Source organism: Ranitomeya imitator, chromosome 1, assembly GCF_032444005.1.
Source record: "Ranitomeya imitator isolate aRanImi1 chromosome 1, aRanImi1.pri, whole genome shotgun sequence".
Lineage (NCBI taxonomy): Eukaryota > Metazoa > Chordata > Amphibia > Anura > Dendrobatidae > Ranitomeya > Ranitomeya imitator.
Window position 1 is genome coordinate 368,669,069 of NC_091282.1, and position 17,287 is coordinate 368,686,355.

A 17,287-nucleotide genomic window follows, 5' to 3' on the forward strand; every position below is an offset into this window, starting at 1 on the left:
AGGACTTTATCCGGCCACTCCAGCTCCGAGACCAGAGTCCGGAATTGGACGGCGAACTAGCTGATCATGGACGAACCCTGGGTTGTTGCCAACAATTGGAGCGCGGTATCGTGGGTGACACGAGGTCCCAAAAAGACCTGTTTCAGAGCGTCCAGGAAGTGAGGAGCACTCTGCACCACACGATCATTGCGCTCCCATAGCGGCGTTGCCCACTCCAACGCCCTGCCTGACAAAAGGGATAAAATAAATCCTACTTTCGCCCGTTCCGTAGGAAAGCGTGCAGCCAGAAGCTCAAGATGTATGGAGCACTGACTCACGAATCCCCGACATTGCTTACTGTCACCAGCAAACTTGTCTGTAAGCGGGAGATGGGATAAAGTCGGAGCAGGGGTGGCAGAGGACAAACTGGCTGCAGCTACACTTGCAGCCTGAACAGCGACTGCGGTAACATCCACAGCTGAGGTTGTGCGCTCGAGAGCCGCCAACCTGCCCTCCAGCTGCTGGATGTACCGCTGTAAATGCTGATCGTCCACCATTTACTAGCCAGACCCTGGTGCTAGTATACTGTTAGGGCTAGCGGAACGCACCGAGAAAATAGAGATGTTTAATATAAATGGTGCGTTCGCAGCCACCGTGCAGGAGGAACCTGCTGCTAGCGAATGGCGGCACTGTTAGGCGGTATAGGCTAGCTCTGTTACTTCACAGAGTAGCCGTGAAAGGGAATCACTGCGCCCTGTTAGCCTCACAGGAGCACAAGCTTACTGCCAAGCTGATAGCAGTCAGTGGTTATGCAACATGCAATCTCCTCACCGGAGAAGTCGGTATTCTAGGGGCTTATTTCAGCCGGGTCCCTGAACACACTCATACATAACCACACTGGCGCAAAGCACATAAATGACTTGATATTAGCGCATGGCCGTGCACAGATTCCCCCTGTGCAGAGGCAGGAACTCGACCCCTAACAGACGCCATGTTGCATTTGGAGAGCCCCTGATGTGCCTAAACATTGAAACCCTCCACAAGTGACACCATTTTGGAAAGTAGACCCCCTAAGGAACTAATCTAGATGTGTTGTGAGAGCTTTGAACCCCCAAGTGTTTCACAACAGTTTATAACGCAGAGCCGTGAAAATAAAAATTCTTTTTTTTCCCACAAAATTTATTTTTTAGCCCCCAGTTTTGTATTTTTCCAAGGGTAACAGGAGAAATTGGACCTCAAAAGTTGTTTTCCAATTTGTCCCGAGTACACAGATACCCCATATGTGGGGGGAACCACCGTTTGGGCGCATGGGAGAGCTCGGAAGGGAAGGAGCGCCATTTGGAATGCAGACTTAGATGGAATGGTCTGCAGGCGTCATATTGCGTTTGCAGAGCCCCTAATGTACCTAAACAGTAGAAACCCCCCACAACTGACCCCATATTGGAAACTAGATTCCCCAAGAAACTTATCTAGATGTGTTGTGAGAACTTTGAACCCCCAAGTGTTTCACTACAGTTTATAACGCAGAGCCATGAAAATAAAAAATCCTTTTTTTCCAGAAAAAATATTTTTTAGCCCCCAGTTTTGTATTTTTCCAAGGGTAACAGGAGAAATTGGACCCCAAAAGTTGTTATCCAATGTGGCCTGAGTACGCTGATACCCCATATGTTGGGGTAAACCCCTGTTTGGGTGCACGGGAGAGCTCGGAAGGGAAGGAGAACTGTTTTGCTTTATCAACGCAGAATTGGCTGGAATTGAGATCGGACGCCAAGTCGCGTTTGGAGAGCCCCAACCTTAACTGTAGCCCTTACCCTAGCCCCAACCCTAGCCCTAACCCTAGCCCTAACCCTAACACTAACGCTAACCCTAGCCCTAACCCTAACCCTAACCCTAGCCTTAACCGTAAGCCTAGCCATAACCCTAGCCCTAACCCTAGCCCTAGCCCTAACCATATAGGGAAAATGGAAATAAATACATTTTTTACATTTTTTAATTTTTCCCTAAGTGGGTGATGAAGCGGGGTTTGATTTACTATTTATAGTGGGTTTTCTAGCGGATTTTTATGATTGGCAGCCGTCACACACTAAAAGACGCTTTTTATTGCAAAAAATATTTTTTGCATTACCACATTTTGAGAGCTATAATTTTTCCATATTTTGGTCCACAGAGTCATGTGTGGTCTTATTTTTTGCGGGATGAGTTGACGTTTTTATTGGTCACATTTTCGGGCTTGTGACATGTTTTGATCGCTTTTTATTCCAATTTTTGTGAAGCAGAATGACAAAAAAACAGCTATTCATGAATTTCTTTTGGGGGGCGTTTATACCGTTCCGTGTTTGGTAAAATGGATGAAGCAGTTCCATTCTTCGGGTCAGTACGATTACAGCGATACCTCATTTATATCATTTTTTTAATGTTTTGGCGCTTTTATACGATAAAAACTATTTTATAGAAAAAATAATTATTTTTGTATCCCTTTATTCTGAGGACTATAACTTTTTATTTTTTTGCTGATAATGCTGTATGGTGGCTCGTTTTTTGTGGGACAAGATGACGTTTTCAGCGGTACCATGGTTATTTAAATCCGTCTTTTTGATCGGGTGTTATTCCACTTTTTGTTCGGCGGTATGATAATAAAGTGTTGTTTTTTGCCTTGTTTTTTTTTTATGGTGTTCACTGAAGGGCTTGACTAGTGGAATAGTTTTATAGGTCGGGTCGTTACGGACGCGGCGATACTAAATATGTGTACTTTTATTGTTTTTTTATTATTTAGATAAAGGAATGTATTTATTGGAACAATATTTTTTTTTTATTATTTATTTATGATTTTTTTTTTTTTACACATGTAATTTTTTTTTTACTTTGCCCCAGGCGGGAACATCACAGTAAGGTGACAGATCGCTGATCTGACACTTTGCTGTGCACTGTGTCAGATCAGCGATCTGACGTGCACTCCTGGAGGTTCCCGGCGCCTGCTCTGAGCAGGCACAGTGAAGCCACCTCCCTGCAGGACCCGGATGCAGTGGCCATTTTGGATCCGGGCGTGCTGCAGGGAGGAGGAGGTAAGAGACCCTGTGATCGCGTTGCTCCGAGGGTCTCAGGGAAGCATGCAGGGAGCCCCCTCCCTGCGCGATGCTTCCCTATACCGCCGGAACACTGTGATCATGTTTGATCCCAGTGTGCCGGGGGTTAATGTTCCGGGGGCGGTCCATGACTGCTCCTGGCACATAGTGCCGGATGTCAGCTGTGATATTCAGCCGACACCCGGCCGCGATTGGCCGCGCTCCCCCCGTGAGCGCAGCTGATCGTGCTGGACGTACTATTCCGTCCTCGGAAAGTAGGGCCCACCCCACATGGACGGCATGGTATGTCCAATGGCAGAAAGGGGTTAATGTATTGGGAAAGCTCCGAAAATAAACACACAAAAAACACACAAAAAACGCGAAAAAATACGCATGCAGATTTCTGGCAGAAATGTCCGTTTTTTGTCAGGAAATTACTGCAAGAAATCCTGAACGTGTGCACGTACCCTTAGAGTCCAAGGAATATCTATGCTATGTAGACTTATCATGTTATATGCCATAAACATGAGTACCATCCAACAGGCTATTGAGGACTATAATGGATTCCCTTTATTAAATTTATGCATAATATTGATTTTATTCTTTTTAAAGGGAAGGTACCGCGTTTGTAGATCATTAATTAATCAATGTAATGTAGCATAACATGCTGTTATAACCCAGATTTGAATGCATGTAAAATAGATTTCGTGTGTTATATGAGTAGAAAGAAGGTACTGGGGGCTGACATCTTGGTTTTGCAGCAGTAGCACGTCACTATCAGTGTCAGATTACGGCACCCCATGGACATAGGAGATAATAGACCGGCTCGGACCCTATCTGTAACATTGCAGCAGCATTAGCAGTGAGCTGGGCACGCCTCTGTGGGCTGCACAACTCACTGCTGTAGGTGTGACTAGCTGCCATTTTATTAGAGCCCTGTGCTATTTGTTGAGCTCCACTTGCTCTCTATCACAGGAGAGAAGAAGCCCTCACTGCTCCTCTGTACTCCAGGCACTGCAGGTTCTGGGCAGACATCTTCTGCTCTCACACTCTGCCGTGTGCTTCCCCCTGCTCTGTCTCCGCCTCCCCACATGCACAGAGTCCCAGTGATCTCCGGTAAACTGCACTCTCCCCGTGTCGCTCTCCCTCTCTGTGCGGCGTGGGGGGGTCTCTGTGCGGCGTGGGGGGGTCTCTGTGCGGCGTGGGGAGGTCTCTGTGCGGCGTGGGGGGGTCTCTGTGCGGCGTTGGGAGGTCTCTGTGCGGCGTGGGGGGGTCTCTGTGCAACGTGGGGAGGTCTCTGCAGCGTGGGGGGGTCTCTGTGCGGCGTTGGGGGTCTCTGGGCGGCGTGGGGATCTCTGGGCGGCGTGGGGGGGGTCTCTGTGCGGCATGGGGGGATCTCTGTTCGGCGTGGGGAGGTCTCTGCGGCGTGGTGGGGTCTCTGCGGCGTCGGGGGGTCTCTGTGCGGCGTGTGGGGGATCTCTGTGCGGCGTCGGGGGATCTCTGTGCGGCGTGGGGAGGTCTCTGTGCGGCGTGGGGGGGTCTCTGCGGCGTCGGGGGGTCTCGGTGCAGCGTGGGGAGGTCTCTGTGCGGCGTGGGGGGGTCTCTGTGCAGCGTGGGGAGGTCTCTGTGCGGCGTGGGGGGTCTCTGCAGCGTGGGGGGGTCTCTATGCGTGTATGCAAGCATCGTCCGATGGGACTACAAGTCCCATCAGACGATGCCTGCTATAATGACAGTGATTGACACATTAGCCAATTATGGGACAGTAATAGTCCCATCATCCGGCTAATGTGTTGAATGAAAAAAAAAAAAACTCAATACATACATGCCACATACATGCCACATACAATACATTCATACAATACATACATATAGACATACAGTACATTAAACATAGATTTCATACTCACCATTACTTGTCACTTTGTTCCCCGAAGCCAGTGTCATCTGTAAAAAAAAATATTAAAAAAACAAACAACCAATATACTCCCTGTCCGCAGAAATCCACGAGTGTCCCACGACGATCTCCCGTGGAGAGCAGCAGCATCAGATAATGCGACTGCTCTCTAGGGGCTCCAGGAACACAATGACAGCAGGAAGGTATCCTTCCACCACTGTATTCCTCCGCCGCTGTAAAAAAAAGTCCCTAGTCTCACTTTATGCCATTGCTGTATGAGAAATTTTCCCAGGCAGCAATAGCCATAAAGTGAGACCTTGTCCTAAGTTAACCTCTCAGTGATGCACTGTAGGAGCCATTGTCTCCTGTCAGTGTGTCACTGAGGGTCCTATAGAGTAGTGACATCACCTGATGTCACTGTTCTATAGGGGAGATCGTCGTGGGACACTCGATATTAATTGGACTACGGCGGATAGGTAGTATACGGTTTATTATTTTACGTTTTTTGCAGGCGCTGAAGTATGGTAAGTATGGTGAAATGAAGAATATTAAAATACTTTTTTCCTAATGTGTGCGTGTTTTTTTTAACCCTTTCTTACTATTGGATTAATAACGGAAAGGCGTCTTATTGACGCCTCTCCGTTATTAACCCGGCTTAATGTCACCTAACAATAGCAAGGTGACATTAACCCTTCATTACCCCATATCCCACCGCTACATGGGAGTGGGAAGAGAGGGGCTAAGTGCTGAAATTGGCGCATCTTACAGATGCGCCATTTCTGGGGCGGCTGCGGACTGGTATTTGTAGCCTGGGGGGGGGCAATATCCATGGCCCCTCTCTAGGCTATGAATATCCGCCTGCAGCTGTCTGCGTAGCCTTTCTGGCTATAAAATATAGGGGGACCTTACGCAATTTTTTTTTTTTTTTTTGGGGTCCCCTTATTTTAATAGCCAGTAAAGGCTATACAGACAGCTGCGGGCTGATATTCATAACAGGCTACAGATATTGGCCCCCGGCCGTCGGCTTTCCCCCTCTGGCGCAGAAAATTGCACGGGCGCCCACGCGGTTTTTTTTTTTTTTTAATTCAACCCTCACAAAGGCCTCTTTCACACTTGCGTCGGTAGGAGTCCGTCGCTATGCGTCGGGCCGACGTACCGACGCACGTTGTGAAATTTGTGCCCAACGTGGGCAGCGGATGCAGTTTTTCAACACATCCACTGCCCATTCTGAAGTCTAGAAGGAGGGGGCGGAGTTTTGGCAGCGCATGCGCGGTAGAAAATGGCGGACGCGCTGGACAAAAAAAGTTCACTTTAAAGTTTTTTCGTGCCGACGGTCCGCCAAAACACGACGGATCCGTTGCACGACGGACGCGACCACGCGACATGTGGCCATCCGTTACGATCTGTCGCTAATACAAGTTTATGGGAAAAAAACGCATCCTGCGAGCACATTTGCAGAATCCGTTTTTTTCCGCCAGATCCGTTTTTTCCACCGGATCCATTTTTTCCCGCCGGATCCGTTTTTTCCCGCCGGATCCATTTTTTCCCGCCGGGTCTGTTTTTTCCTGCCGGATCCGTTTTTTCCCGCCGGATCCGTTTTTTTCCACAATTTCCTTTTTTTTCTGCCAGATCAGGTTTTTTTTCCATCGGATCATTTTTTTCCCGCCTGATCCGTTTTTTTCCACAATTTCCTTTTTTTTCTGTCTGATCAGTTTTTTTTCCATCGGATCCTTTTTTTCCCCGCCTGATCTGTTTTTTCCCGCCAGATCCGTTTTTTTCCACAATTTCCTTTTTTCTCTGCCAGATCAGTTTTTTTTTTCCATCGGATCCTTTTTTTCCCGCCTGATCCGTCTTTTCCCGCCGGATCAGTTTTTTCCCGCCGGATCAGTTTTTTTCCACAATTTCCTTTTTTTTTCTGCCAGATCAGTTTTTTTTTTTCCATCGGATCCTTTTTTTCCCGCCTGATCTGTTTTTTTCCACAATTTCCTTTTTTTTCTGCCAGATCAGTTTTTTTTTCCATCGGATCATTTTTTTCCCACCTGATCCGTTTTTTCCCGCCAGTTCCGTTTTTTCCCGCCGGATCCGTTTTTTTCCACAATTTCCTTTTTTTTTCTGCCAGATCAGTTTTTTTTTCCATCGGATCCTTTTTTTCCGCCTTATCCGTTTTTTTCCGCCTTATCCGTTTTTTTCCCACAAGTTCCTTTTTTTTCTGCCAGATCAGTTTTTTCCACTGGATCCGTTTTTTCACGCCAGATCCGTTTTTTTCCACAATTTACTTTTTTTTCTGCCAGATCAGTTTTTTTCCGCCGGATCCGTTATTTTCTCATTAGGTTGTATTAGCGCCGGATGGCCACACATTTCATCCGTTTTTTGCAGGATCCGTCAAAACAGCTGTTTCCGCCGGACGGAAAACACATACAGAGAAACGGTTGAATCGCGATCTCACCTGCCGCTATTGCGGGCACATGTCAGTCATGTTTTTTTCTATTGACAGATTGGGCGATTCTGAACGCGGCGATACTAAATATGTGTAGGTTTGATTTTTTTATTGTTTTATTTTTGATGGGGCAAAAGGGGGGTGATTTAAACTTTAATTTTTTTTTTTTTCATATTTTTAAAAACATTTTTTTTTACATTTGCCATGCATCAATAGCCTCCATGGGAAACTAGAAGCTGGCACAACTCGATCGGCTCAGCTACATAGCAGCGATCATCAGATTGCTGCTCCGTAGCTGAATTACAGGCTTGCTATGAGCGCTGACCACAGGGAGGCGCTCACAGCAGGCCGGCATCAGTAGCTATAGAGGTCTCAAGGACCTCTATGGTTACCATCCTGACGCATCGCCAACCCCTGATCATGTGACGGGGGTGGACGATACGCCCATTTCTGGCCACGCGGCTGGAAGCGGTAGTTAAATGCCGCTAGCGGCATTTAACAGGTTAATAGCGGCGGGTGAATTGCGATTTCACCTGCCGCTATTGCGCACATGTCAGCTGTACAAAACAGCCGACATGTCGTGACTTTGATGTGGGCTCAGCGCCGGAGCCCACATCAAAGGAGGAGACACGACATGCGCAGAACATGTTGCGTTTTTTACTGCGATGCGTTTTTCCCCCAGAAAAAAACGCAACATAGGCACAAAAATTGCGGAATGCATTATAAATGATGGGATGCATATGTATGCATTTTTAAATTGTTTTTATCACATTTTTATAGCGAACAAACGCAAAAAAATGCGAAAAATCCTGAACGTGTGCACACAGCCTCAATGTGTATCTCCCCATCACACTCCTTATGTGTCTCACTCATCATACTTCTCGTCTCTTTCTCTCCCATCAGTCACTCTTAGGCCGGGGACACACACAACGTATAAAAAAAGGTCCGTTTTTGACGGACGAGAATCGCACAAATGTTACCAAAACAGTGATCCGTGTGCAGTGCGAGGATGCGATTTTCTCGCATCCAATGATCCGTTTGGCATCCGTGTGACATCCGTATGGTGTCCGTATGGTGAGATTTTCTCACACACTTGCAAAATGAGCAAATAATGGCTGAGCCTTTCCTGTCACCTGCCCAATGCCTGAGAATTTCTCGCACGTCACACTGATGGTCCGTGTGCTGTGCTATTTTTTCTCACCCCCATAGACTTTCATTGGCGATTCTCGGCCGAGATACGCTGAGAATTGCAGCATGCTGCGATTTCACTCGGATCCTGAATATGGCTGAGAAAATATCGGATGATGGGAGCTGCCCCATAGATTAACATTGGGACGAGCGCTATGCGATTTTTTTTTATCGCATTGCACTCGTCCGTATTGCGGTCTAGTGTGACCCCGGCCTTAGCCATACAATGCATCTCTCCCCTCCCTCCAAAATGCAGGGCTATTCACTGCAGAGCTGGAGCTCCCAGACAGCTCCTAATGCTGATCCATGCACACCACATGTCTTCACTCTTCTTGGGTCCAGATGCTGCTGAGCCCACTGTGTTCTGCTCCTCTGTAAACAAGCTGTGCCTCTGATGCAGTAACTGCTGGTGATAGCAGGTCACAGGGCAGTCACACACAAAATGGTGCTGCCCTGTGATGCTGCTCTTCATTCTTACTGTTGGGGCAGTAACTGCTGACATCACCATTTCCCTCCCCTTTTGGGTGGTCTAATATCCCTGGGGCAGAGCTGCTAAATCTTACTATAGCTGCTTGAGGTCTAAAACGGAAAATGCTCCCCCTAGTGGTAAATATGTATATTTGTAGAAAAATATATAATATTTTTCATATAGAAATGTTTGCAAACAGTGCAAACATTGCATTAATACATTTTAATTACTATTTTAGGCTTAATTTCACTAAAAAACAAAATACGAGAAAACTGGTGGCACCTTCCCTTTAAAGTACTCCTACAGCAAATTTTTTTTATTGCCCAACTGAAGTGATGCTTTAAATATATACGCTGAATGGTGAGTATATGACTGAGGGCAGGGAGCTTACATTTAAAGCGCCACTCCAGCGCTGAAAAAAACAGAAACACTGGAGTGGTGCTTTATATCCAAACGTGCCATGCTTAATTTTTGGGGTAAACTATTTCTACCATTATTTTTGGCATTATATTCATACAGTTTCACTAAGTCATTTTCAATGAGATGCTGTAATTCATCTAACACTTTTCCTCTAGTTTGTGTCAGCTAATGTAGTAATCTGGATTGGATGAAAGTACTAATTTTGCAATTTGAATATCCTGATTATTCAAAATTTACAATTACAGATTTCAGAACATGTAGATCATATTTTGATTTGTAAAATTCTAAATAATATTTGTTATATCATTTATGTACAATTCCCCTGATGCATATTCTTCCTAAGTATAATTCACACTAGATATTTATTCTGCATTTTAATTTGTTTTATTTTCTGTATTTATGCTATTTATTATGTTCAATTCCGTGTAAATTTGTTTATATTTAATATGGTTTAGAATAAAGGTCAAAAAAGTGATTGGTGAGGTATTTTGGGGGGTTTGCTATGAATAAATGTTCACATTATTTTTTGGAGAATCTTCAGTCCCAGAGCACAATAAACATAGGATTTAAAAAAAAATGAAACCTCACCGAACAAGTATCTGTCTGCCTAAGCTGCTCACAGCCCACCTTCCAGTCCTCCACTGCTCTTCTTTCTGCCTCACATCTTCAGTATTTTGTCTCTCGGCTAAGACTTCTGGCCATTATCAGGCCTCAGATGTCCCTGTGAGCTGTGCGTAGAGTGAAGAAACTGAAGATGCGGTTCACAACAGCAAAAAGAAGAGCCGAGGAGGGCTGATCTGTGGGCAGCGAGCGGAATGGGCATTTAGACAGGTGGTCAATGAGATATTATTTATTTCTTTTTAAATTTTTGTTTAACCTAAAAGTTTCATCAAAATAGTACAGGAAAGAAATAGTAGTCATCTGTTCCCTATTTTGCTGAATTTATGTGGAACGCATTACAAAAATTACATATTTTGGAGAGTATGGATTTTTGTAAATGTTTAGTTGAATTCAGTTCAACCTGAATAAATTCTCGCAGCTGTAATAAATGTAGTTATGTATACCTACCCAACCCCTGATCTTGACGAGTCCACAAGTACAATCAGCGCTCAACGCAGGTGGAGCAACGTTGTGCATTCATCACACCAACTGCGCTAGAGCATCGCATCATGTAACCATGCAGTCTGCCATCTAGATGTAGCAGAGCTAGATCCGTCATGGTACAAATAGATTAAAAGCATCTGCAGGAAGGTGAGGAATATTGCTGTTTTTTTTTACCTCTTTTGCAGATGATGAAGGCATTGGAGGAATAGGTGAGGTCGTAATTATGGTTTAATTAAGAATATTTAAAGGGAAGGTGCCGTGATTTTAGTTTTTGTATTAATAATTATTGATTATATAATCAATTATATTTAATGCAAAATTAAATTAACTACTTTCATAGTTTTTTTTTTATTTCCATTTATGTTTGCCACTGGAGGCTTCCATTTTTGTTAGTGTGGGCGTAGGTGTCTGGGCACTACATTTGCACACCTCACTTACAGCAGCCATGGGCATAAGAGACTGCTGTCGGACTCCGACCACATCCCTTACATTGAGGCTGCTCCTCCTGCCTCTTAGCTGTGACCTGGGCACACCCACTGGGCTGCAAGGTCACAGCTGTGGGAGGAGATCACGGCCATTTTGTTGTAGCCCACAGCTGTGGGCTTAATTTTTCTCTGTCATCGCACACACACCTCAGTGCGTGCGATGGTAGGAGCTGCCAGGAGAAGCTGCTGTGAAGCGATGGTCCGAGGTAAGTATCTGCAGCGAGGAGCAGTGATTGCAACCTGTACTTAGTATTACAGTACAGGCTGCACTCACTGCTCACTGTCGACCTGTTGAGAGCACAGCAGGGAAATCATCACACTGCTGTGACTGGATGCAGCACTTCCTGGGAGAGGAGGGAAGGTAAGTACAGGTTTTGTTTTTTTTCTTATGCATCTACCACTGCTACCCGCCCCTATATACCACTGCTACCTGCCTCTATATACCACCTACCAATGCTACCTGCCTCTACATACCACCTACCACTGCTACCTGCCCCTATATACCACTGCTACCTGCCTCTATATACACCACCTATCACTGCAACCTGCCCCTATATACCATAGCTACCTGCCTCTATATACACGACCTACCACTGCTACCTGACTCTATATACCACCTACCACTGCTACCTGCCCCTATATACCACTGCTGCCTGCCCCTATATACCACTGCTACCTGCCTCTATAAACCACCTACCACTGCTACCTGCCTCTATATACCACTGCTACCTGCCTCTATATACCACCTAACACTGCTGCCTCCCTCTATATATCACCTACCACTGCTGCCTGCCCCTATATACCACTGCTACCTGCCCCTATATATACACACCACCTACCACTGCTACCTGCCTCTATATACCACTTCTACCTGCCCCTATGTATACCACCAACCACTTCTACCCCTGTCCTGTGTATCTAATCCTGTCCTGTGTATCTAATCCTGTCCTGTGTATCTAATCCTGTCCTGTGTAGCAGACAGTATCACACAGGACAGGATTAGATACACAGCTCAGCAGTCAGTATCACACAGGACAGGTTTAGATACACAGGACAGGTTTAGATACACAGCTCAGCAGTCAGTATCTAATCCTCTCATAAGCATTCCTCTCTCCCCTGCATGTCTTTCCCCATTGTGGTTTATTATTTTTGTTGCAGGAGACGAGGGAGTCGGGGATTATGCGTTAGGTAAGTAATGTTTAATTAAGGTTAATAAAGGACTTTATTCTGGCTGTGTCTTTATTTACCATACAAGTATAGGATTAGTAACGGATAGATGTCTTATAGATGCCTCTCCTTTACTAAGCCATGGGCTTGATGTCACGAGACAATGTAAAGGTGACATCAACCCCCCAAATATGAACCCCACTTGCTACCGCTACAGGGCAAGTGGGAATTGCCAGGTGAAGCGCCACAAAAGGTGCATCTAATAGTTGGCTGAGAGCTGATGTTTGTAGCTTGGGGGGGACAATATCGATGGCCCCTTCCTAGGCTATTAATGTCAGCCCGCAGCTGTCTGCATATCATTTGCTGGTTATTAATTATAGGGGGACCCTACATCTTTTTTTGGGGGGTGTCCCCCATTTTAATAGCCATTAAAGGCTAAGTATACAGTTGTGAGTGTCTGAGTGTCAGCGTGAGTGTGAGCACACTCCCCTCATAGACCAGTACACGGATCTCCTGAAATACTCTGTGCTCCTGTCACCCTGCTCCTTCCACCATACATCTCCTGTGACCTCTCAAGACCAGCACAATGCCATATGGATCACATATAATGCCGCCATATATATTTATCACATAATACTCCCATAAAGACCACACATTATGCCGCCATATATATTTATTACATAATACTGCCATATAGATCACACATGATGCTGCCAAGAATTGTGTGATCTATATGGCGATATGTGTGATCTATATGGTGGCATGTGTGAGAAGTATATGGTGGTATTATGTGAGAAGTATATGGTGGTATTATGTGAGATCTATATGGCGGTATTATATGTGATCTACATGGTGGTATTGTGTGTGATCTATATGACGGTTTGTGTGATGTATATGGTGGTATGTGAGAAGTATATGATTGTATGTGAGAACACTATGGCGGCATTATGTGTGATCTATATGGTGGTATGTGAGAACTATATGACAGTATTATGTGTGATCTGTATGGCGGTATTATGTGTGATTTATATGGCAGTATTATCTTCAGAAAGTGGACCCATTCTAGGGTGGTTCTGGCTGAGCAGCTGCATGCAGGTCTGGGGTAATAGAGGGGGCAGCATGACCTACAGTTAGGTGCAGTCGGTGGAGGGCTGGTGAGGCAGCTGAATAGAAGGGTCTCATTTTTATCGTTAATATATGACTATATTTCCCCCCAGTCTGCTTCCCAGTGTCACCCCATACTGCGCCTGTCACCTCGCTTTCACACATCGCCAGGACAGGATCTGAGGGAAATGGGTCTTTGCATGTAATGTCTGGATCAGTACAGGCCATCAATCAGCAGAAAAGTTTCCTGGATTTTTGTGGAGCAGACGGTCCATCCATGTGTATAAAAGACAGCGCTCTATGTACAATCCCTGGCTGCTCCGTGCACCGAACATGGTGCCCCCTATAGACCAGCACACTGCTCTCCTGAAATACTCTGTGCTGCTGTCACCCTGCTCCCTCCACCATATATCTCCCAGAATTCTTGCTACCTTCCATCCTCTGTGACTGTTTACTTTTCAGCATAACTCTGCAGTCACCAACATAATGGCTGCTCAATGTTTTCCTATTTCTCATCCTCTTATCCCTTAGCAAACACCCAGAAGGGGAGGAGAGAAATGACATCACACACGTCAGCAGACTCCGCCCATAATTACTGTAGTGCAGTAATGTGAGATAGTTGTACACTAGGTTTTTGTCAAATTTCAGTAGCTGCTCCCCTAGTGTTTAAAAGTGGAAATGCCAAACCTTTTAAAATTATTTTTCATATTTTACTAAATTATGAACAAATGATAATATTTTTAAAGAAAATGTAAACATGAATTCTTTAAATTTTTTCAATTGCTGGAAAAATTTTTTTTTTTTGCTGGCACCTTTCCTTTAAGGAGTCTGTGTCTTTCTTTCAATTAAAGGGTGACACATTTGTGTTTTCATACAATGGGACTATGGTCTGAGTGCTGTGTGACTTTTTTTTTTTTTATTTTGTTCTCGCACCCATAGGCTTGCATTGGTGAGTCTGGGCCGAGTCTTGGTGACAATCGCAGCATGCTGTGATTTTACACGCACAAGGAATGAGGCTGAGAAAATAAATGCTGATGTGAACTGCTCCATAGATTAACATTGGGCCAAGTGCTATGCAATGTTTTCTCGCATAGCACTGTCCCATATTCTATGGTATTGTGACGCTGGCCTTCATCAATTGCTCCTGTGCTGTAAATAAATAATTAAAAAAAAAACCTGCATTGGTTCCCCTGTATTATTATAACCACCCAAGCAAAACTCACAGCTGGAGGCTACAACCCTCAACTGTCAGCTTCAGCAAGGCAGGTTAACAAGAATAGTGGGGTCCTCACACCATATTATTTAATTATTTTAATAAATAACGCAGCAGTATCCCCATGCTGTATAAACTGTCATGATGACATTGGGTCACCATGGCAACGATCGGGATCTCTGGTCCAAAGGCCCTCTGCCGGCTACCGGAATGCTATGATCTAGAGAGTTAGGGGTTAAAGTGCCGGGAGCAATGTGTGACCGCTCCTGGCACTTAGTGCTGGGTGTCAGCTGTCAGAATCAGCTGACACCTGCCAGTGATCACCCACGCACCATCCGTGTGTGATTACGATGACATAATAATTTGTCCCTGGTCAGATAGGCCCAGGTCACAGAGACATATTATTCCATACTATGTTAGAAAGGGGTTAAATTGGAGAAAGGTAGGGCAGGGAGTTTATTGTTCCTTTCTCTACAGCAGAGTTTAACTACATGGACATCCTTTGCAAGCTGATGCACGTAAAGGGACTCTGTCACCTGAATTTGGAGGGAACAATCTTCAGCCATAGGGGCGGGGTTTTCGGGTGTTTGATTCACCCTTTCCTTACCCGCTGGCTGCATGCTGGCTGCAATATTGGATTGAAGTTCATTCTGTCCTCCGTAGTACACGCCTGCGCAAGGCAAGATTGCCTTGTGCAGGCATGTACTACAGAGGACAGAGAATGAACTTCAATCCAATATTGCAGCCAGCATGCAGCCAGCGGGTAAGGAAAGGGTGAATCAAACACCCGAAAACCTCGCCTCTATGGCTGAAAATTATTCCCTCCAAATTCAGGTGACAGAGTCCCTTTAAGGCTACTTTCACACTAGCGTCATACAACGCAAGTCGCGATGCATCGTTTTGGGGAAAAAACGCATCCTGCAAAGTTGTTTGCAGGATGCGTTTTTTTCCCCATAAACTAACTTTAGCGACGCATTGCGGCGCATTGCCACACATCGCAACCGTTGTGCGACGGTTGCGTCGTGTTGTGGTGGACCGTCCGAACAAAAAAACGTTGCTTTAAAAGGTTTTTTTGAGCGTTGTGTCCGCCATTTCCGACCGCTCATGCGCGGCCGGAACTCCGCCCCCACCGCCCCACAACTCACAATGGGGCAGCAGATGCGTTGGATTAAGGCATCCGCTGCCCCCATTGTGCGGCGCTTCCGGGCCGAGTACGACGCTAGTGTGAAAGTAGCCTAAGAGTGGTGATTACTCCACGTGGGACCCCCCATGTATGTGGGTTTAATTATACAAAGGTAAGTGATGCCACATTAGAGCCATTTATCTTTTGTTATAGAATTATTCTTGCAGGATATTCTTCTTCCTGTACAACCACTCACTGAATACCATGAAGTGCTGTTTATTACAAGGAATAATGTACCGCTATTAAAATATAAACTTATAGAATGTTAGAGTATAAGAATTCATTAGAAAAGTATGTGACCTATATGACCATGGTGAACTGAGGTGGGACGTGGACCAGTGGTTGCACAAAGCAATCTGTTCATCATTAGTCGTCAGCATAAATCTGCTAAGGATATAGATGAAATTACCCACACCCCTAACCCACATAAATAAATATTGTATTCTAATTATACTTCTGCTGAAATATATATTATTGTAAAAGAAGCAAATTGCCTTAAGACTTTGTAATTTATATCCTCCTACATTCAGCACCAGAACTCAGGATGAAGTCTATGCAAATATGTATGACCCCAGCATATAAAGGGTTAGATCATTCTCTTTATCTCACTTATCTTCCTTACACTGTAAATTGATCAGTGACAATGTATCTTCTATTACTGCTGGTGATTTCTCCAATAAGTAAGATTTAGATTGTGTATGTATTGTATATAATAGTAATTCTGAGCTGCTATAAGTCACATTTTTGTTCTCTGTATTTCAGGTGTCCTCAGTCAGACATTACAGGAGTCCGGTCCAGGACTTGTGAAACCTTCACAGCAACTGAAATTAACCTGTACAGTCTCTGGGTTTGATCTAACCAGTTATGCTATATCCTGGGTCAGACAAGCCCCTGGGAAATGTCTGGAATGGATTGGACTAATATGGACTGATGGTAGTACTGGTTGTACTGATTCGCTGAAGAGCAGAACCACAATCACAAAAGACAATGCCAAGAAGCAGGCCTATCTCCAGATGAATAACATGGAGGCTGCAGACACTGGAGTGTATTATTGTGCAAGAGACACATGAATATAAAGTAATGAGGAGATCGTACAAAATCCTGCTGTGTCTCACTGGTTATAGGAAACCACAAGAGGAAGAGAGGTACTGATCTGTGAAAGGGAAACATTGTAAGGACATTAGTAAAATATTGCTGGAAAATAATAAGTGCAAATAGAGTCTTATCCGATGACATAGAGGAAATTAAAAAAAAAACCTGGAATTGCTCACCTGGTTCAGTTTTGTGACCACAAGAGTTAAAACATTTTTTAAAAATTAGCTGCTGCAAACCCTTAATAAACTGCCATTATACGGATAGGAGAAGTAACGGGGTGTGAATCTGCGCTGCCGACATTACCAGAATCTTGTATCAAAGATATTCAGAGATTGGATCTCAGGATCGAAGAGTTGTGTTAGTCAATGCGTCTCTAAATATTCCACTTCTTCATGTTTAATCCAAGATACTGGTCTCGTAGTCAGTGCAGATCCAAACCCCAATATCCTCCTATCCATCAAATTATAAGGACATTAACTGGTTTTCA

General features: G+C 44.8%; 1 gene segment (V, D, J or C); it reads left to right on the forward strand.

Moving 5' to 3' along the window:
* The first annotated feature begins 11,198 nt into the window (after positions 1–11,198).
* Positions 11,199–16,775, forward strand: LOC138668877 (Ig heavy chain V region XIG14-like). The segment is given in 3 exon segments: positions 11,199–11,244; positions 12,197–12,226; positions 16,468–16,775. Coding segments are annotated over 3 exon segments (384 nt in total).
* Positions 16,776–17,287: the final 512 nt, after the last annotated feature.